This window comes from Schistocerca americana, chromosome 10 (genome assembly GCF_021461395.2).
Source record: "Schistocerca americana isolate TAMUIC-IGC-003095 chromosome 10, iqSchAmer2.1, whole genome shotgun sequence".
Classification (NCBI taxonomy): Eukaryota; Metazoa; Arthropoda; class Insecta; order Orthoptera; family Acrididae; genus Schistocerca; species Schistocerca americana.
The window spans coordinates 192,706,138-192,728,232 of NC_060128.1; the positions used below are offsets into that span (position 1 = coordinate 192,706,138).

The 22,095-nt window shown below is 39.5% G+C and overlaps 1 protein-coding gene across 1 annotated transcript in view; it reads right to left on the minus strand.

Annotated features, from left to right (window-relative positions):
* Positions 1-4,163: 4,163 nt before the first annotated feature.
* LOC124552382 overlaps positions 4,164-22,095 on the minus strand; it is a 229,359-nt gene continuing 211,427 nt past the window's right edge. Inside the window, exon 23 of the mRNA XM_047126645.1 lies at positions 4,164-9,023. Within this exon, the coding sequence (XP_046982601.1) occupies positions 8,864-9,023 (160 nt within the window). The 3' untranslated portion in view covers positions 4,164-8,863. The remainder of the gene's footprint in view (positions 9,024-22,095) is intronic.

Consider the following 22,095-nt stretch of genomic DNA (forward strand, 5'->3'; position numbering starts at 1 on the left):
GTCTTAAAAAATTTCTCCTTTATCCCATCTCCCTACTTTCCATGAAGGAGCCAGTTCCGTTTGGGGAAAGTGACATCATCATTATTAATTCAAAGTTTGCCACAGCATTTCCATACTTAATGTTTTTATTTGTAATAGTGGTGCCTGCTGACACAGAGTTACAGTGCAGATAACCAAAAAACACTGTACTCCCAAAGCAAGCTGCATATCATATTTGAAAGTCCACTCCTTAGCTTGCCTCAATCAACTGTTTCATAATTATGAATCTTTGGTTCCTAGAGAAAGAATCACTTAAATAGATAGGCAGCAAATCAACTGTGGACATAGTACACTAGCAGAGTCCACATATCTACTTCAAGATTAAATGGGAAACAACTAAAAAAATATTCTAGGTATGTCTAATGGTGAGATTTGGATCTTCTTCATATTCCAGCATGAAAATGTGAGCCATGTGCATAATGGTGTTTTCAAAACAGGATACTTCACAGGCTTCATTTTTTTCCCCAAAAACTGCCAAACTGCGCACTGGTAGCCCTCACCAGGATAACCAGGAGCTTGCTGTAATTTTTTTTTTTTTTTTTTTAAGAAATGCCTCCACACTATTTTTTATGCATGTATTTCTCAAATAAAGTATAACAGTTACAGTTGATTTACACAAGCCTGCATTTCAAACTGAAATGTATTACATCTTTTGAAATACTGTGTAAAGCAAATAAAAACAAGATTTTTATGAAATACACATATATGTATTATTGCATATCCATATGTCTTAAAAGCAGAACATGATTTTTGCAAACACCAGTGTCACAATACAAATATCCAATATTCTATTTACAAAGTCACAAAAGAAGTATAACGTATATACAACAACATTACAAAACTGGCAATGCCAAATAAAAAAGGACAAGCCAATAATTTTCTTACACATATACACAGATATTAAAAAGTATAATATAATAGGTCTACACAAGTAGCAAAGGTCACTTTTCAGTCAGTATTTTAAATTATTAAAAGGATGAGGAGAGGTGAAACAGTACCTAATAAATATATCCACTTCATAAATTACACTACGTGCTTCTTAGGATATGAAAGTTGCGCATCTGGAAACAGGGGACACATTTCCACCATTCGTACTTCGTTAGCTTTCAGCTCTAATCTCTCTTTTGCAAAAAGAACTAAGGAGAAAAGAAACAAGAACTTCTCCACACAATTCTGTCCTATCTCCATAACATTTAGTGATCACACACTAAATGTTATCCATTACTGAGACTCTTTACAGGTAGAAAATAAAGATGCTAAAATTGCATCGTGTTAATTCCTATCATTTATGATGTAGTCTTTGGTATTTCTTACATAAATGTTACACAAACTCTCACAGTAGAGCAGCTGCAGACTAAAGATTAAACAACAAACAGCCAAGAAACAAAACAGGAGTGTGCCATATAAAATACTAATAAAGTAATTAACCCAGACAATACACACACATTTTCTGAGGGTTACACAGAGTGGCTATTCTACAATTACTTAATTCTGAAGGGAGAGTATATAAATATAGACATGTTCCACAAAGTGGCAGATCGACCGTTGCACTGGATCAAAATACAAAAAGTGTAATGATATTTAACAGCAACACAATTCTACTGTTGTCACATTCCTATGCCCCTTGTAATCTTCCATTTAGCACCCAGAATGATACAACAGAAATACTGTTCCTCTCTCCCAAGATTAGCATGTAGCTCACTGCCCATATATGATACTGCTGCAAAGATTATTAATAATTAATCATTTCTTTCTTATATGCACAGCCTTAAAAGAATCCGAAACTCCAGCCACATAGGTGGATATGCCACTTGGTAGTAACAACTACATGGCTGCTAATAATGTGAAATAGATATTATGTACTGCAGAATATATATATCACTTCAAGTCGCATCTTATGACATTTTACATGCCAGGAAAGGGTTGTAGGCAATGTATAATGTTTATCGAACTGGCTCGCAGTAAATTTCTGGGAATAAGCTATCAAAAAATGAATATTTAGAGAGAAAAAGAAAGAGTGAACAAGGTAATCTTTTAAGAAACAAAGCTTACATTTCTTGTCTGGACACGACCTGAAATTGTCTCATAACATTACAAAATACCAGTTGTGAGTTGGCATTTTTTTTGTTTTTGGAAATAACTTTGGTTTGCACGATGGAGAGCAGACTTTGCTAACATTAATGAAATAGCAGTTCTGGGGAATAAATATGTTCAAGTTTTTAACACACAGCAATGTCCTACTATAAACCTGATGAAACGTGTGAATACCACCATTTAATTATGAACAATATCTTCCTCACTACAATGCTGCACGAGAAATTATTCCTTTGCAGTTCCTAAACAATACAAAACTCGATACTGTTATGCACAACAGAAAAAAAAAAAATTTTGAATCTCCTGTTTACTTCATACTTTTCGATGATATCAGCAACACTGCAATTAAAAAAAAAAAAAAAAAAAAAAAAAAAAAAAAAAAAAAAAAAAGTAACAACAGCACACATGGAGATGGAAAAGCTTCTTTCAGTTCTCTCATGCACCAATTTGCTTTACAAAAGCATGTAATTTCAATAACAGCAAGTGTACTTGCAGCTTATCTGTAATTATCTGTTGCACTTATAAAATAATTTTCAAAGATATGGTCAAAAGTAAAAACCTGTTTTTTATCCAACTTGTGGGAAACAATTTATCTATAACTGAGTATTTCATGGAAAAGAAAAAAGCTGTGCCATTATGAAGATTCTGTACTAAACGAAACCCAATAGAGGACATTTAGGGTTCCACGTCTCACATTTACTTTCATTTGCACAGCAAGGGAGACGCACACTATTACCCTACAACCACGGGCGATTTTCCATTTTATCACACAAAACTGTAGACCAATTTTATCCGATAATTAGAATAGTTATAGTTATTTTATTAAAGGAATTAACGAGAAAACTAAAAACTGAATTTAGAATTGATTTTTGACATTCAGCACACACAATTGGTATAATACTATGCAACAAGATACCACAGGAAAAAAAATTGCTGTATATCCTATATTTAAAATTAAAGACAAGATATTTCTAATAAAGCACTGTTTATAATAACACACGGAAAGTTCTGGTTGTGAATAACGAATTATGTAGGAATAGAAACAAGAATAGAGAGACGACACAGCACTTCTGCCTTTCGGTGAGTCATCTCTTTATTCCTAAGTAATTCATTAAAGCACTGTTTCTATTCTGTAAAAGAATTTCTGAACACTTAATTAAAAATTAAATTGTAAGAGTACCTTAGTTGCCTACTGTCTGCCAATACTATGTATTATTGCAACTTTCATTTGACGTGTCCAATATCAATTGTGCTTTATGATAAAATTAAATAAATAAATTCAATGCACGAAACATAAAAATCACGCTCAACTTTATAAAACTTACGGATAACGTCTCTGAGTGTAGTGCACCCTGAAGCAAGGTTACCTACACAAGCTCGCTAAAATGACTACAAAATTGCCTGCGCGAGAAGGTGTACGTGTAAGTTTATGGATGAGAGCTGAGAATGTGACTTCTGATGTTCCAGCACCACATAAAAAGATTTGGCGGGAAAATAGTGACATCTGACATACAAACAGCCCACAAACTATATCCAACAGAATAACGGCATGCCCTGTGGAATTGCACAGAAAGAACCGAACGCACACGTGAGCATCGTCCGCAGCTGAGGGTTAAGGTCTCTGCAGATTATTTAGGAAAATTCCATAATGTGGTATAAAGGAACCACTGAAATAAGGGTAAAGGAATAAACCTGCATAAAAATAACAAAGAACCACTAAAAGTCATGGCTGAAACTCCTTTCTGCTTTAATAGCAGCAGAGACAAGAGCTACCGATTCCATTTTTGGGCAAAATATTTTGACAATTGAAGATTACTAGCTCAGCTGCCTATTGTGCACAAATTTGGCATAAACAACTCTATTGGACACCCAAAAATGTGCTGCACAGAACATGGCTGTGTCCAATCTGATGCCTCCTTTTTCATGCAAATTTTTGCCCACATACAGCTTCAAAACTGAAAGGCCTTCTGCATTAAGTGAAATAGCGTGTTCAGTCTGTACAATTAAGATAGAATAACGCTCACATCAAGCCGACATATGCAAAGCGATCACTGGAAAATGCGGCAGCCGTGCTGGAATCTCCGTTATAATGATACTTCCTTCTATTTGTAATCCAATCTGATACTTCACACTTATGTTACGATACTACACGAATCTGTTCTACCATCAAAAGAAAAAAATCAGAACAACTATGTGCTAACATAATTTAAGAATGACTGGCTTAACAGCACAGTATGCAAGCTTTCTGCATGGATGTTTGATGCCATTTGCTGACTTTTTCCTACTCTTCCAGCAAGTCACATCCTGACCTAATGGTATTTCGCTTCCGGTAACAAATATTGTGTTCTACAGGAAGTGCAGCAAAGGCATTAGTGTTATAATGTGCAGTTGTGCTCTCGGGTAGGAGGGGTGGAATGGTCCAGAATAAGGGTCCCCGAGGTATTGCCGAGAATACCTGGCCCACTCTGGTAGGCCCGGCACTCGGCTGCTCTCCACTGTGTCGGGATGCGAACCCTACACACTGACCTCCCCCTGACCACGCACCACAGAAACGACCGACACCAGTGTAACTTACAGGCAACAAAAACGGTTACTTTTCTTGTATAAAATATTAATTCTCTTCTAATCCTGTTATGTCAACAGCAAGGAGACAAACACCAACACCATAGAGATTATAACAAAAATGCAGTTTATGAAATAATCACAGCCGACGAGCAACATAATTTTCAGAATAGGAGAGACACCCATATGGATAACTATGAGAACAAGAAATAAACCCCCTTTTTTTCAGGGGAGGAGGGATATTGCTTTGAAAGACAACATAATGTTTTCAATCAATTTTCAGTCCACCTGCAACACCAATTATTAACAAAATTTAACTGCACATTACAAATTTTGACTTCTCTAAGCAGCTTATCTGCTCAATATCTGTCACCAGCTCATGCAAGTTTACCACCATCTCCTAATTTACATGCAAGAATACTCTACTTTGTCCACTAGGTGTAAAAAGACTACAATCAATTTCCTAGGACTTCAATTTGTTAGTACAACCGGCCACCACTATAAAACAGTATTTATGGTTCATCAGTGAACAAACATCTCTAAAATTTTCTTGTTAATGTCTAATTTATAAAGTTATTTTTCAAAGACTATCTCATTTTCACTGACAGAACATTGTAAAAATATTATATTTTCATGTTATTACTAAAAAAGTAACACAGTAAGAGAAGTTCAAAGATTACACAAAATAAGACTGTTCTGCAGTGCGTATCTGCTTGACTTCCCACCACCAAAGTTTTGTAAATCTGGATCAAGATGGTGGAAATGAATGCTCATACTTATCATAGATGGACAATGAAGTTTCTTTCCAGGTACCATTCAACACATATGAATAACCCTTTCTTTAAAATCATTTCCAGTTTTTATTTTCAAATTAGCTGCCAGAGTATAAAATCTTCAACAAAGAGCAGCTGAAGTAATCACAGCAGAAAAGAAAACAGCATTCTGTCAGAAAGCTGTCAAGCGTCGCCATGCCGCAGTAGCTGACGAAGACCTTGTTACTGAATAGCAAGCAGAAGTGTTAGACACATGCCATGCACCCAGCTTCAGGGGAGGAAGAGATTAGAAACGGAAGGCAGAGTTAAGCAACATTCCGATCAGTCGAGAGCAGCGCGGAGTATAAGGGCCGTAGGTAGGGATAATGACCTTACATCACTCAAAGCTACAACCACCAGCAAGGAACATAAACTTGTTCTGTTGTAAAATCCAGACTGCAGAGGGCAACCAATGATTCACCACTCCGAACAGAAATATCCGACAGAGCGTATATATTGACAAACACTTTTAAGTTCAGTCCTCAAAATTTCATATAGATAACTGCAATTTTTACTATGTGTCTCGTCAAATGAGACAAGATGCTCGTAAGGTAATTAATTCACAACGGATTTTGCTGTGAAAAAACTGTGGTGAGGCTAAGAATCAAACCCTGACCCCCTAGCCTTTTAAGGACACTGTTCTTGCCGAGCAACACTACTCGCAATCCTCTTTCACATCTTCAGCTCTAATCACTGCTCGACATTCGGCAGTGAGAATACTGACGGCAAAATACCAGGGTCTGGCTTGAGATCCCAGTTTGTTACAAAAGTTTCGAGATCCTCGCATTTTCTAATCGTTACTGAATCCTTGCTGGTAGGAATACTGTACTGCGGACAGTGTATCTGCTTCAAGTGTGAAGGCTTGCTTGCGAATTTTGGGGACAACACACACGAACGTGCAGGAACTAAAGGGGGGAAGAGAGAGAGGTCGAGGTGCAATTGCAGGTATCAAGCTAGGTTGCTACCAAAAGTAATGTTAAGCAACTGTTAGCATTCAGAACACTTCTCTTTTTAAAAAGATTCATATTCGGACATGTTTTAACAAGCTGTAAGTCGAATAAACAATGCCATTTGGATGGAAGTTATTGAAGCAAACCAAAATTAATGTTCTACCACACTTCAAGAACTTTAACAAATTACTTCCTGCGACACTTCAACTGACAGCAGTACTCTTAACAAAGCTCACGGTCTGCTTTTGATATAACCACTGAGAAGCATCACGGTCTACAGAGCAACTTATCGTGAGATTTTTATGTCGGGAGACGTACGGTGCACTGTAATGTATAACTCGTCTGACGGAAGCACTGGAGACTTTGGTAATGCTGTCAGTTCACCTCACAGCTTCAAACTACTTACAGACATTTTAAATTCTCAACTAACTTTTTTTTGTTACTTGTAATTATTAGAAATATTATTTCATGCAAAACATGGCACAATGCCACCTCTGAACTCAGAAAATTAGAAGCATTGGCAAGGAAGATAAATGCCATTACTAAACTCGTGGTATCACACAGATGTTAATTCTGTACAAAGAATTTATAAGCAGCGTAATGCTGTAAGCAAACATATTAGCCCCAAAAAGTAAGTCTTAAGTCTTACCGCCAGCTGTTATTTTTATGTATGTTTACAATTAATATTACTATAAATAACATCATTTTTAGCTACAGAACTGGAGCAGCTTATATATTTCATTCCCAAAGGCTGCTTACCTACAATACACATTTGTCTTATGTACACTTTTAGGATACTGTTCTAATGTTCTTATTGTGCCCAAAATGTCAGTAATTATGGACATATAATAACGAATAATACTATGTGTTGTTGTCTGCTTAAATACGGAGTATATGAGAAAATGTCATGGTGCGAAAAGTGGAATCTTTAGCTGCTGGAAACTATTTGGACCACAAAGTATGTACTGGAGGAAAATGTTACAAATTAAGCTTCTGAGTAAATTTCAAAACAATAAATTCCTTTCACACCATGACACTTTCAGACAGTGACAAATTATCACCGCATTATTCGATCTGGTTGTCTGCATTTTGTCTCTTGTAGTTTTGCCAAATACTGTTCTTCTTCTGTCCAATCATATTTCGTTTTTACATTCTGACGCCGCTTAAATACGTGTCCACGTAACTGTTTGTGAGGCCAGGCCATGAATTTCAACAAAACACAATTTCCAAATCTTTAGTTCTAGGTATCTTCCCATTTCCATACTGCCCGAGGTAAATATCAATACAATTCCTACAAGACACACACTCTCATCTTCCATAGCATCCGACTACACAGGGAACACACACAAACTATCACAATGCATTTTTGTAGTCTTGTCCCAACCAACCAGACACAAATTGGGAGAAATGAGAAAACCACTACTGTGGGGCCATTACTTCAATTCTAACAACCAAAATTTCACCGCAGTGTGAGAGAGTCATTGGAGGAACATCTGGCAAATATACAATTTTTAGGTACAATCCTCTGCAAAATTTGAAATTGGTCACATTAAATGATACAGTCTATCTGATGCTAATCATGAACAATTTCCTGCATGACAAGACCTAATATTTTTGCTGTGGGTTAGGATTTCAGTCTACAGCAGCCACCACTAGCATACATCCACGTTTACTCCACAACCCCTCTCTAACACACACACACACACACACACACACACACACACACACACACACACACACACACACACACACGCAAGGAACAGATGTCCTAAATAAAAATGTGGTTACCACATAGGAAAATACCTAGCAGGGATCGATCAAATTATCACATGTGTCAGGTAAGGTGAGGGCGAGAAAGGTATATCCGTGAGGAAGTTCCTGTTAACTTCTGTCTGCAGTAATACTGGATCAGCCGAGTCCATTCGATACTGAAATGCGCCTCTAATAGTCGATACATCCCTACGCCCGACCCCAGTTCTTATAGTAAACACTTCCAACTCCTATAAGTGGCAAAAGAGTAACGAAAAATGCAATCTAATACTGCAGTTGATAATAACAAAAAATTGGCAGAATGTGAGATATGCAACTTGAATGGACCACTAACAACGAAGTATATTCACTTTCAAAGTCACTTAGTACAACCCAAAATAAATTTATAAACAGTCGTCACGTAAGAACAAGCTTTTTCTGTGACGTATTTAAAAAAGTCTTTACAACACGCCACAAAAAAAGCTCTCTTCCAAGTGACGAGATATAAATTATTTTTGAACTGTGCAGAATACTTATTTCTCCCCCGAAATACTACACGAGACAGAAATGTACCTAGGTGCCGAACTGCCCGAAGAAGCAAACAGGTACAGAGACAGGTGGGGTGTCCTAGCGTGGGAAGCAGAGGGCGCCGGACCGCTAGACGACGGCCGAGCGCGGAACGAGTCCCTTCTGGTCTCCGCGGCAGCAGAGCAGCCAGCTGTCGTCGACATCCAGCACGACGCGCAGACGCTCGCCCTCGTTGAAGGCGAGGTGGCCCGCGTCAGACGGCAGCCGGTGGCACAGTGTTCGGACGAACCTGTCGGCGTGCAGTCATTCCTCTTAGTCTGTGTTACAAGTGTCGAGTTATACGCTAAAAGAAAAATGGAGGTCATATTACAGTAACAGAACAGGCAAGTCGACAGAGTGGTTTCGATAACAGTTCTGCAATGTAACATTTGACCTTCGTCTCCCTCACACGTAAGTTGCCTTTCTAAGGATTCTAGCAAAATGAGGTCCTGATAACCATAAAGACCTAAATCACATTGTCGGCAATTCTGAGACAGTAGCATGTATGTGTGCTCCTGACATCTGCTGCTCTTGCAGTGAAACAGTTTTATCTGTACTGTACGTCTACACTTATATATGAACATTCACACAAAGGTCTCTCATCAAACTCACTCTCTCTCTCTCTCTCTCTCTCTCTCTCTCTCTCTCTGTGTGTGTGTGTGTGTGTGTGTGTGTGTGTGTGTGTGTGTGTGTGTGTGTGTAGTTACATAAAGGCAGGCTACATCATGGAATGTAAAAAGTATCCCGGTAGGAAACCCCGACAACCAGCACTATTTGAGATATGTACAAGAAGTCGAGATCCTTAGGGTCTGTGCAGAGTAAAAGGTGACTGACAGTAAGGACCCCTGAAACTATAGGCAGAATTTGCACCGGCATTGTGAGAAGTCTCCGCAAATCGGCAGGTTGGTAAGTCTCGTACATTGTGTCATTGTCTACTGAAAGGTACGAAGGGACTGATGACCCTGTAGTTTGGTTCCTTTGCTCTCCAAACCAATCAACCAAAGATATGAAATTAGAAGCCTACTGTGATAATGTGATGATATCTAGAGATCTTTGACTCTTTCTGTGTACAATTAACAGATGCTGTAAGCAGTAAGCAGTATGCAGTATTCCAACAAGATGGAGCAACTGCTCACACACCCAACCAAAGTAAGGCCCTGTCTCCAACATGTTCTATGAAGAGAGACTTGTCAGGGGGCTCCACACTTTAAACTTTGTGACATTTTTATTTATGGGTTACATTAAAAGCAAGTGTATGTTGACAGTCCTCACACAATAGACGATCTTTAACAGAACATTACTAGAGAAATCAACATCACACCTGCAGAATTACAGAGTGATGCTGGTAACGCCACCACACGAAGGCGTGTCCTCAGCCAGCATCTCTTATAAACAGGCACCTACATGTTTTTATAATAGCACACACGGAATGAAAAGCAGTTCATTATTACTTTGTTATTCTTTGTATACTAGAATTAAATTTTCACTCTGCACCTGAATGTGTGCCGATATGAAACTTCCTGGCAGATTAAAACTGTGTGCCGCACCAAGACTCGAACTCGGGACCTTTGCCTTTTGCTGGCAAGTGCTCTACCACTCCACTGCAGTGTGAAAATTTCATTCTGGAAACATCCCCCAGACTGTGGCTGAGCCATGTCGCCTCAATATCCTTTCTTCCAGGAGAGCTAGTTCTGCAGGAGAGCTTCTGTTCAGTTTGGAAGGTAGGAGACGAGGTACTGGTGGAATTAAAGCTGTGAGGACGGGTCACGAGTCGTGCTTGGGTAGCTCAGAAGGTAGAGCACTTGCCCGTGAAAGGCAAAAGTCCCGAGTTCGAGTCTCGGTTCGGCACACAGTTTTAATCTGCCTGTAAGTTTCATTTTTTGTATTATTTCAGTCTGGCCAATTTGAGGAGATAATTGACAAATTTTTAGTTCTTAGCCACACTTTTCTGTCATGTGATGTTGCCTTTGGTCAGACTGAAAAAGAGAAGTGGAAAGCTGAAACAGTTTTTTCACCTGATGTTTGTGTCAAGTTATACAGAAAGCAAGGCTAGCTAAACATTATACAGTCTGTAAAATGGAGGCTGAGAATTTCAGAACCTTTAAGAGTGTTACCGACCTCACTGCCGCACCAAAAGTGTATTACAAAGTAAATTTCAGAAATTTTACAACGATGAAGTTTTCAACAGTTTGGCAGGAACTGTTTTCTAAACTAACCTATTCTTCTCTGGAGTCACGGGAGGCCATTTTGCGCAAGTTATATCAAGTGAGACCACCATTTGTCAAGTGCCCACAGTTTGGATGTGCCTTGCAAAATTTAGTGCCCAAATACATACACTCGTGCTCATTGCAGACTGTAGTGGCACTACACAAAACTGGCGCTAGTAGCATAGGCACATAAGGAACACACACGACACAGATCTGTAGGTCCACGGTATTGGTGATAAGGTCCGAAACACACGTGCTACAAAACGCCACTGTTTACTGCGCAAGTACCCCTCCATCAATATGGGATATGATCACTGTGCACACCTACACAGGCTGCACAACAGGTTGGTATACTCTGGATCAGGTGGCCGAGCAGCTGCTGGGGTATAGCCTCCCATTCTTGCACCAGTGCCTGCCAGAGCTCCCGAAGTGTCCTAGGGCTTTGAACACGTGCAGCGATACATCGACCGAGAGCATCCCAGATGTGCTCGGTGTGGTTTAGGTCTGGAGAACAGGGAGGCCACTCCATTCATCTGATATCTTCTGTTTCAAGATACTCCTACACGATGGCAGCTCGGTGGGGCCGTGTGTTATCATCCATCGGGAGGAAGTTGGGACTCACTGCACCCCTGAAAAGGCGGACATACTGGTGCAAAATGATGTCCCGATACACCTGACCGGTTACAGTTCCTCTGTCAAAGACATGCAGGGGTGTACGTGCACCAATCATAATCCCATCCCATACCATCAAACCACGACCTCCATACACGTCCCTTTCAAGGACATTAAGGGGTCGGTACCTGGTTCCTGATACACACCAAATGAAAACACGGCGAGAATCACTGTTCAGACTATGCCTGGACTCGTCCGTGAACACAACCTGGGACCGCTGTTTCAATGAGCATGTACTGTATTCTTGACACCAGACTTTATGGGCTCTCCTGTGACCAGGAGTCAGTGGAATGCACCTTGCAGGTCTCCAGGGAATAAACCGTGTCTGTTCAGTCATCTGCATACTGTGTGTCTGGAAACAACTGTTCCAGTGGCTGCAGTAAGGTCCCGAGAAGGCTACCTGCAATACTCTGCGGGCACTGATGGTGAGATATCGGTCTTGTTGTGGTGTTGTACACTGTGGACGTCCCGTACTGTAGCGCCTGGACACGTTTCTTGTCTGCCGGAATCGTTGCCATAATCTTGAGATCACACTTTGTGGCACACGGAGGGCCCGTGCTACGACCTGCTGTGTTTGACCATCCTCCAGTCGCCCTAGTATTCTACCGCTCATAGCGTCATCAGTATGTGTTCTTTGAGCCATTTTCAACACACAGTCACCATCAGCATGTCTGAAAACGTCTGCACACTTACTCGCTGCACCATACTCTGACACGCACCAACACACCTCTGCGTCTGTGGATTGCTGCCAGCGCCACTGTGCGACGACCGCAGGTCAGATGCACCGCATGGTCAAACCCCGAGGTGATTTAAACCCGCAAACTGCCCAACAGAGCGTTGTTTCACCATGTATCAGAATTATCCTTAATTTATGAGCATGAGTGTAGATGGACAGCAGACATCAATCACGAAACACAAAGATGTAACAAAACTACTATATTTCATGCCTTTGGCGGACAGACAGTTGTACCTGAACCTCAAGCCATGAGGAGGATGAAGTGCTGGAATAGATCATAATTGTATATGTGGTGTGCTTTTAAATAGCTCTAAATATTAATTAAAATTTCATAACAAAGTGGGTAATTTTTTATTTTTTGCTCAAAAATACAGGACGTTGAGACTTGGTCAAAAAAATCAAGTAAGACCTATGAGACTGGTGGTTTGGCTTTATGGTTCTCAGTATCTCAAATGTAAATCTAGTGATCATGGGGAAGTGAGCTTTTTTTTCTTTTAAAATAAGTACTACATAGAAACTGTTCTGTAACAGAAATAAATTTTGAAATCTCTGAAGGAGGAAATGGGAGGCATAGGATTAAACTGAGACATCTCTTCCACCTGTACTGAACTAAACATCTTTATCCGCACTGTACTGAACATCTTTTCCAGCATAATTTCAATTCACATCAGTAAATGTTCAGCATATCTAAAGAAGATTGAATTTATCATCTCCACCTGAATATAGGCTGCTGCTAACTTCCAAATAGATACTTATACGTTAATTGCACTGGCATATATGTGTTAAACATAACATAATCCAGACTAATCATGACTCATTATCATGTACTAGTAGTAAGAGATTTAAAAAATTGCAGAAACTTTTAAATTTGGTCAATAACTCATTCTACATACTAGATATAATGTTCCCTTCTGATTATGACTTTTGCTAATCACAAAAAATATATTTATAAATGATAATGTGTGTGTGCATGGGCCACTTTAAATTAATTAATTTATTTTGGCTATTGTGGCTTTCTCAAGTAACAACTGTAACAACTTACAATTGGAAAATTAAAATTTAATTTTAGGAATGAAGTCATTCTCAAAATGTTTTGCAAAAGAAATTATTTAAAAAAGTTTTACCACTTCCTGCCTATGTCTAATGTCGCATGCACTGCGATAAACAAGCGTGCAATATTTACATGAATTTCCTAGGAATTACTATAGGAAGTAATATGTTGAGCAAGTGAATACGTACTTAAAAACCTGTTTGACATAATGATGTTATTTTAGTGAACTGCTAACTACTTTTATATGGATGACAAGGAATCCTATTTTTTATGAAGCTGACACGAAATGGATAGATACAGTATACATGAGGATGATGTCCTCTTTAACAAATGTTTGTGCATTGATGCACTTCATGGTGTGGTAGGAAGTGGTGAAACTTTAAAAAAAAATTTTTTTTCTGAAAAAGAAAGAAAAAATTGAGAACAGAATGTATCACTAAAATACAGCTACTTTTTAATAATTGCATGTAATTATAGTTGTTAATTGACAACAGCACAATAGTCCAAACGGCAATTGTAAATACTCGCTTTGTCAGAAAAGTTCTGGGACAAGTTTTTTTAAAAACAGAAAATCACGCTTACCAATTAGTGATCCTTACTCCTACTGAAGTAGTCTCCTGGCTATCTACATACTGTTGCCAATGTTTCTGGAGCAAGCAGGGAAAGTTTCAACTGGGATACTTGTAAGCTCATTTGTCACAGCCCGATGGATGTCTGTGATATCTCGATTAAGCTTTCGGTTGTCTCTTCACTTGCAGAAACTAGAAAAAAATCGAAATGGGAGAGGTCGGGGGAATATGGCGGATGTGGGATGGCAATAACAGAATGTCTGGCCAGATCCTTGATAATAGATGACGTGATATGGGGTCTTGCATTGTCACGCAGTAAGAACCAGCCCTGAGAATGCCACAAGTACACATTTCAAGATTTCGATGTAAAGAGTTTGGTTCACTGTTTAACCTAGAGGAACATACTTGTAGAGGAACTAATCCTTTACTATCAAAGAATGTGATCAACACCGTCTGTCCTCCAAGGTTGTCGTCTGACTTATTTTTAAGGCTGGTGATCCAGGACCCCACCTTTCAACACTTTGAAGCTTCAGGTGAGAGTCATACTGGTAGCACCAATTTTCATCCCCACCAATAATCTTTGACAGAAATGACGGACTATGTCTGGCTCTATCCACTAGTTCAGCAGAAATTCTTCATCTTTCCTCTTTCTGTTCATCAGTGTGCGAGGGACAAATTTTGCATTACGTTTCCATTTCCCCAAATCTTCGCGTAAAATCTTATGACACACATCACGATCAAATTAAGTTGTTCTGATACCACACGCACAGTTACATGATGGTCTTCTTGCAATAGCTGCCTAACATGGTCCATGTTTGCATCAATATGTGCTGCACACGGGCAACCAGCTGTGAAATTGTCTTGCACTGAATCTCTGCCTTCATGAAACCCTCTGTGCTACTTGTAAACACAACTTCTTGAAAGTGTCTCACCTGCACATGCTTGGTCAATCATTGGCCATGTTTCACAAGAGATTTTCCCAAATTTAATTCAAAACTTAATGTTCACTCTTTGCTCATAATCAGAATCCACTGAGTCACCGTAAGTGATGAGCCAAGAACCCAACCAGTGTGTTGCTAAACATAGCCCTGCCACCTAATGAATTTGCACAGAAATATGGCCAAGGTTATTTCAAGGGCGCTCTCATACCAGATAACATACAAGCAACATTTGTTCCTTTCCAGTATCGTGAACTCAGAAATAAAATAAAATAAGTTTCCTGGAACTGTTTTGACAAAAGGAGTATATCAATTTAACAACAGCAGAGACGGAACATATAATTTTCAAAATGCTGTAAGACTATGGATGCAAGTTAACATAAAATAATATATTTACAATTTTCACACATAAAATGTATATACTTCATGGAGTGTTGTTATTTACCTCAACTGTTGTCCAATGTTAGCATGTGTTAATGGGTTCCTTTGTAAACACAGGAGTGAGGTCTACTGCAAAAATAATTTCAGAAAAAAATTGAATGAAGCAAAACATGCAGCAACCAAAATAAAGAAACAAATAAATTGAAACAGCCGATCACAACATGTACAGAACACAAAGCACAGAAACAGATATACACACTGCACAAAAGAGTTAATATGATTACATGCTTGTCTGTAAAATAAAAAGCTTCATACATAAGCAACTGGAATAAAAATAAACTGTGAATCGTAGAGCATTGCCGATACGCTATCTTCAATATCTGCAGCCACAATGAACATATATATCCTCTTGATAATCTTTAGCAGAGCAAACTAAGCAATTGGCACGCTGATGCTGCGTATGTCATTCCGTCACATACAGGGTGTACATAAAGTCCGGGAACACTTTCAATTATTTACTGCACAAGAACTAAACACTGTTCAGATGTCATAAATATTGCATTTTGAAAAGAAACTCTGAAAGCTTTTTTTTACAAACATTCAATATGCACGACACACCAATTTCTTTGGAGTCCTTACGAATGTCTCTCGTACGTGCTCCACATTTACTTCACTCACACTGGGACGTCCACTTCTCTTTACCGGGCACAAGAAACCCGTCGTAATGAATTTGTTGTGCCAGTGGTAAATGGCCTTCCTCGTTGGTGGCTTCTTATCGTACTCAGTTCTAAAGATCCATAGAACAGCTGTAGCACACTTGTTTTTGCCAAACTCCAACACGCAGAAAGCTCGCTCCGCATCTGAACTCTCCATGTTTGTGACTAGCACTAACTATCGGCAAATTACCAAACTATGCTGTGGCAGTACACATGGGGGTGGGGGGTGAAGGGAACCTTTCAGGAAAAATGTCATATGTATGATATCTGTACAATGTTTGCTTCTTGTGCAGTAAATAATTGGAAGAGTTCCCGAACTTTATGTGCACCCCATATTAGAGGCCAGAATCTGCAAAATCAGATTTGAGGTAATGGTGAACAGCATACAAAGATTTTTTTCAGCAGATTGTGGGCAAAATATGGGAAATGGGTAACAACAAAGAGAATACTACAAAAGTGTCAGTAGTTCGTCAACAAACGAACACAGTGATAACTGATTTTATTCAACATACAGAAATGGAAAGGCACCAATGTTTTTCCTCGTACGGTCGGTGAGAACTTACAGCTAGGCCCGAGGCAGATGCCTCGCAACAGTTCTTACGGGGTGCCATTCCTGCAACTAGCTGTGCATCAAAACACAGCACAACGTCCGACAACATTATACAATAAATATCGTAAAACAGACACTGAAATGATATACCTCTTACGACAAGTCTGTACAGAGAAAGCTGTTAGCTCTCCCCATCAAGTTTTGGGTGGAATAAGGCATTTGACAAGACACCAGAAGGTAGTCGACATTCTCGACACTCCAGAATTACACCGACACTGGGCCACAATGTGTGTCACACACGAGAAGTGATAAATTCAGACTGACACCTGTGTTAGTCCATATTATTGTACTATATGACACAGATGTGCATCATAAACCTTCAGTGAATGTAGTGGCTAGCGTGATCACCTGACAAGTTTATACACCTTTTTTGGTAAGTGATAACCAGTCATGGTTTTTATGTACTTGGCAACAATCTGAAAAAGTTGAGAAACGGAATGAAGAGGAGGGGGGGTTTGCAGGTGTCGCAAATGAATAAGTGAAAGGCATACTCGTTGCCTTTTCCAACTATAGAGCTGTGGCCTACGAGATGATCGTGTCAACTAAATGAACGGTAATCGTATGACTTTCGCAGCCTCCTGTTTTACACGAGAGTATCGCTCTTATAGCCCTTCTGGCAAGTTGCAAGGGAGACTCGGAAGAACTGCAAAAGGAGTTTACAGCACACTTGGCACAGAAAATGCCTTTAGGATAAATGAAGTAAATCAAAGACGATAGAGTAGCAATAGAACTGGAAGTTTTACCTACGAAGTCTGATCACACGAGATGGCCGATGCGAGGAAGACACTGGCAGTAAACACACACAGGCAAAGAAGATTTCTTCAGTATGAGAGCCCTACTAATGTCATATACAGACATGGAATAGAGGGAGAATTCCTGAAGGTGTAGGTCTGGAGCAGAGAACTGTACGGAAATGAAATGTGAGCCATCGAAAGTCTGCGGGAGAATCTGAAATATGAAGATATGAAAAAGTAAGAAATTAAGTGTACATGTAAAGTACAAAATGATGTAATACGAAGAATAGGTGAGCAAAGAAGTCAATGGAAGATCTTTACCAGAAGAAGAGACTTCCACTGGTTCCAATAAATAGTTGACTCAGTATGAAAATGGCAAAAAATTGTAGCAGCAGACAAAGAGTGCAAATTATAGGAAACATTGGGTGTAGTAATTGTGGAGGGGAGGAAAGATTAGCACTAGGTAAGATGAGGTGGATGACTGAAATAAAGCAGTCAAAACATTTAACAGGAATCCAACACTTCCCTAAACATCCTCCACACTAACCTTAGCATTCCTGTCAGTTTCTCCCCCCTACACCAAATCTGACTTTAAGAGGGAACAGTTTGAGCCAATGATAACTATGCAGTTTTAGGATAAATTTTTCATTTTGCAGTAGAGAGTGCACTAATACAAAACTTCCCAGCAGATTAAAATCGTCCGCCGTACCGGGACTCGAACCCAGGACGCTCGCAATATCCTTTCTTCCAGGAGTGCTAGTATGACAAGTTTCGCAGGAGAACTATTGAGGTGTCTGGTAGGTGGGGACACGAGTCACTAGTGGAAGTAAAGCTGGGAGGACAGGTCGTGAGTCGTGCTCGGATAGCTTAGTCAGTACTGCACACAAAAGGCAAAGGGCCTGGTTCAGAGTCCCAGTACAAAATGCCTTAGTGTATCTGAGCCTACTCCGAAAAACTCCACCTTTTCGCAAAATCGTCAATTACTTTAGAACAGATCCTGGATATCCTGACACAGTTGGAAGCAGGCACTCTTAACTTAGTGCTGGCTCCAATGACTTTTGTGACAAATACCTTGGGTAAAATGCTTTCAGTAAACTTGCTGTACAAAATTCAGATAAAATCCCAAACTTTCTATGATTATCTCCATTATCTTCCTCAGGGGCTCTGTCCGACTACTGTGAAACTGGTGAGGCATCCACCTTTATACCCAAAGGACAGGGTCTGATCAGTTGGATTGCATCAAAAAGACAACACGGAAATTGCGCATACTGAGCTGGTGCCCTCTACATCTTCAGATTATGTTTGCGCAATCTACCCAATGTCACTAGCAGTGTCATCACTCACGTCGGGTAGCTAAGTGCATAATCGATGTCTCTATTGAAGTTTTCATCACAGTCTAATTTTACAGTCTGAGGTAGAAAGTTCAATAGTTTAATTTTGGACTAAGTGATTAAAATTTCAATAGAAACACCAGTTACACACGTAGCAGTGCAGGGAAGCGTGCACTTGATAAAGAGTACAGAAAAAAACTTCTCGTAGTTTATCACCTGATACAAACGATACCACTGTAAATGATGTTGGGTAGAGTGCACAAACCTAATCTGTGAACATAAACACTGCTTCGGTACAAGCCATTTCCGTGATGTCATAGTGACATAATATGGCCAATTAGATGCTGCCCTTTTGGCACGAAAGTGGGAATCTTGCCCGTTTCGAGCAGTGAGACATATCTCCTGACTATGACGATGAAAGTAGTCATCAAAAGATCAAGATTTTATCCAAATTTGACATGGAAGATTACAGAGTACTTTTTATCCGTAACTTATCACTGCTTACTTTGCGAAGTCTGAAAACTTTGTTCCCTAACGTATGGTTTTTCATTAAACACGGATATTTATATCAATAACAAATGATCGAACTTTACTTTTTTGTATCAATTTACAGCACTGACAATTCATTTAGCATCAGTAAAACTGTGTATTGACCCCAAACAAATTGTAGCTGTCAATCTTTTATTAGTACATTATTCATGTGTAATATCACCAACACAAGTTACTGTTATACTATATTATCAATTTGTATATATCATTAATACAAGTTTCTATAACTTTTTGCCTAATTTAAAGAGGTGTGACTAATGTATGCATGATGGAAAACAAAATCATTTACCGCAAACACTTAATAATGTTGGAAGACGTTGCAGAAAAGAAGAAACAATTTCCATAAATTGCTGGATGCCAACCACAACTAAACAAAAAATGAAGTTGCTATTACATTATCTTCAGAGTCAACAAACCTGTTTCAAGCTTGGCAAACTCAACACAAACAGACTTTATGCACATGAGTTTAAGTGCGTTACATAAAAACTTATCAGGTGCAACAAAAACGTAAAGAAACTACCAGGTGAATCTTCCGTACATGAAATAGAAATGTATGTGTACACATCATTGTATACAATTTGGTCACTCAAAGGTTTTCCTCCAGCTACATGAACACATGAAGCACAGGAAAAATTACTGTTAAGAGACTACTGTGTGTCCCATTAAAGGTCTCATTCTACCTTACTGAAACAAAACATGAAAGCCTTAACAATGTTAACTGACGTAACATTTAAAATAGTTGCTAACATTTTCTAAACCACTTTCTCCCTTTTTCCCCATACTGTATTGTTCTTCCAGCCAAACACACTTTTGGTCATTTACACTTTCCTTCATAAACGTCTGATGTCACAAGCAGGTGTAACCTGACTCAAATCTCATATTGCACAGCAGTACTCAAACGCAAGCTGGACTATCGATTTGTAAGCAAGCTCTTCTCACACAAAAACTGCAGTTTCCTAGTAACCTACTTACAAACAGCTATTTAACATGTAACTTACAGCTGAGCCTTGTAAGGGAACCACGATCTTTTACTCAGCATGCCAAGGATATCAGTATCAACAGCGGTACGACGTAGTACTGTCATGCATCGCGGGTTCTCTGGAACTTGGAGCCGAGCATGCTTTTTTTCAGTGGGGCACGGTTTTGTTCTTTAGTTTGACAATGCACACACTAACAATCGCATGCCAATATGCAAAGACAGTCCTCGTTCAGGTTTTGTGCAGAATAGTTGTGTGCCGAAACTATTTGAACTGCTTCCTAAGGTGATGAATTACAAGAGTGGCAGTATTACGTCAGTTGGTAGGAAAAAATGCGTGTAACGATTCAGTTTATTTGTGGAAGGTGTGCAACTTTGTTTCTGCTGTTTTTTCCCCAACATCTGAGGCTTTAATGAAACAAATTGGTTACATATGTATCATTCAAAGAATTTTCCATCGCTACTTTCTCCCATCTTTCAGGCACTGTACGAATCCTGTGTTGAAAAAATTGTTCATCTTTTGAAGCAATCCACGAATCGATCCAATTTGTGACTTCTTCACGAGATCAGAAGTGTTGGTCAGCCAGGCCATGCGCCATTGATCTAAACAGGTGATAGAGGGAGCAATGTCACGAGAGTACGGCAGGTGGGGTAGGTCTTACCACATTAATGTTTCCAAGTACGTTTTGACCTCTTTTACAACGTGGGGTCAAGTGTTGTGCTGCAAAATCACTTTATCGTGCCTCTCGCTCTATTGCGGCCGTTTGTCTTTTAATGCTCTGCTCAAACGCATTAATTGTGTTTGATAACGAGCACCTGTGATTGTTTCACTTGATTTTAACATATCATAGTGCGAGACGCAGAGCCGGTCCCACCAAATGCAGAGCACGACCTTGGAGCCGTGAATATTCAGTTTGGCCATCGACGTGGAACCGAGCAACTGTTCACAAACACACAAATGCCATTCAACGTCTCTTGGTTTCAGCTCACACGGGACCCCAAGTTCTTTCTTTCTGAATCATGCCCATAGCCTTAGGACGTTTTGAAATGGCTTGCTGTGTCACTCCCACTAACCGTGCCAATTCTTCTCGAGTTTGACGGGAGTCTTCGCTCGGTAATGTCTCCAATTCTGCATCTTCGAAAACATTATCTCCTCCACCACTATGCCGGTCTACGATGTTAAAATCTCCGTTCTTGAAATGTTGAAACCATTCATGACACGTTCTTTCACTGATAGCATCCTTACTGTATATACTTGAGAGCATTCGATTAGACTCAGCTGCTGTTTGCTTCACATTGAAACAAAACAGTAACACCTCCTGCAAATGACGAGAATTAGGCTCGTAAACTAACATTTTCAATCGAGAACAACTTTATGATGCAGACACAAATCGACTAATGTTTGAACGAGGTCCAAGCTAACTGCCTGATGTCTGCGATGTGTTTCTTTTGACCACTACTTATCGTTGTCGTCACCTATCGGCAAACGGCGAAAGCAAAGTTGTACACCTTGTACAATACCAGCGGAGGAAGCAGTTCCGTCATTCTTAGTCGGTCTCTTCCGCAGTTGCAAGACATTATTTGAAGAGTTGTAAAAAGGCTGTTGTGGAATGTTGCAACGTACATGATTAATTTATACAGCGATGGCAAACTTCAGTTTGAAAGTGGAATACATTCAACTTAATATGTGCATCGTCGGGTCTAGGCACTGTTAGAAGTGTGGTATTTGCACGAAGTCGATAAACAACGTAAAATGGTATGCTCTACAATCCTTCCAAAGCAAAATTTTTACACCTTTAAGAAATTTTGAGATTTGTAAAGTAAAGAGAGAGATTTTCGTATTAGGTAAGAT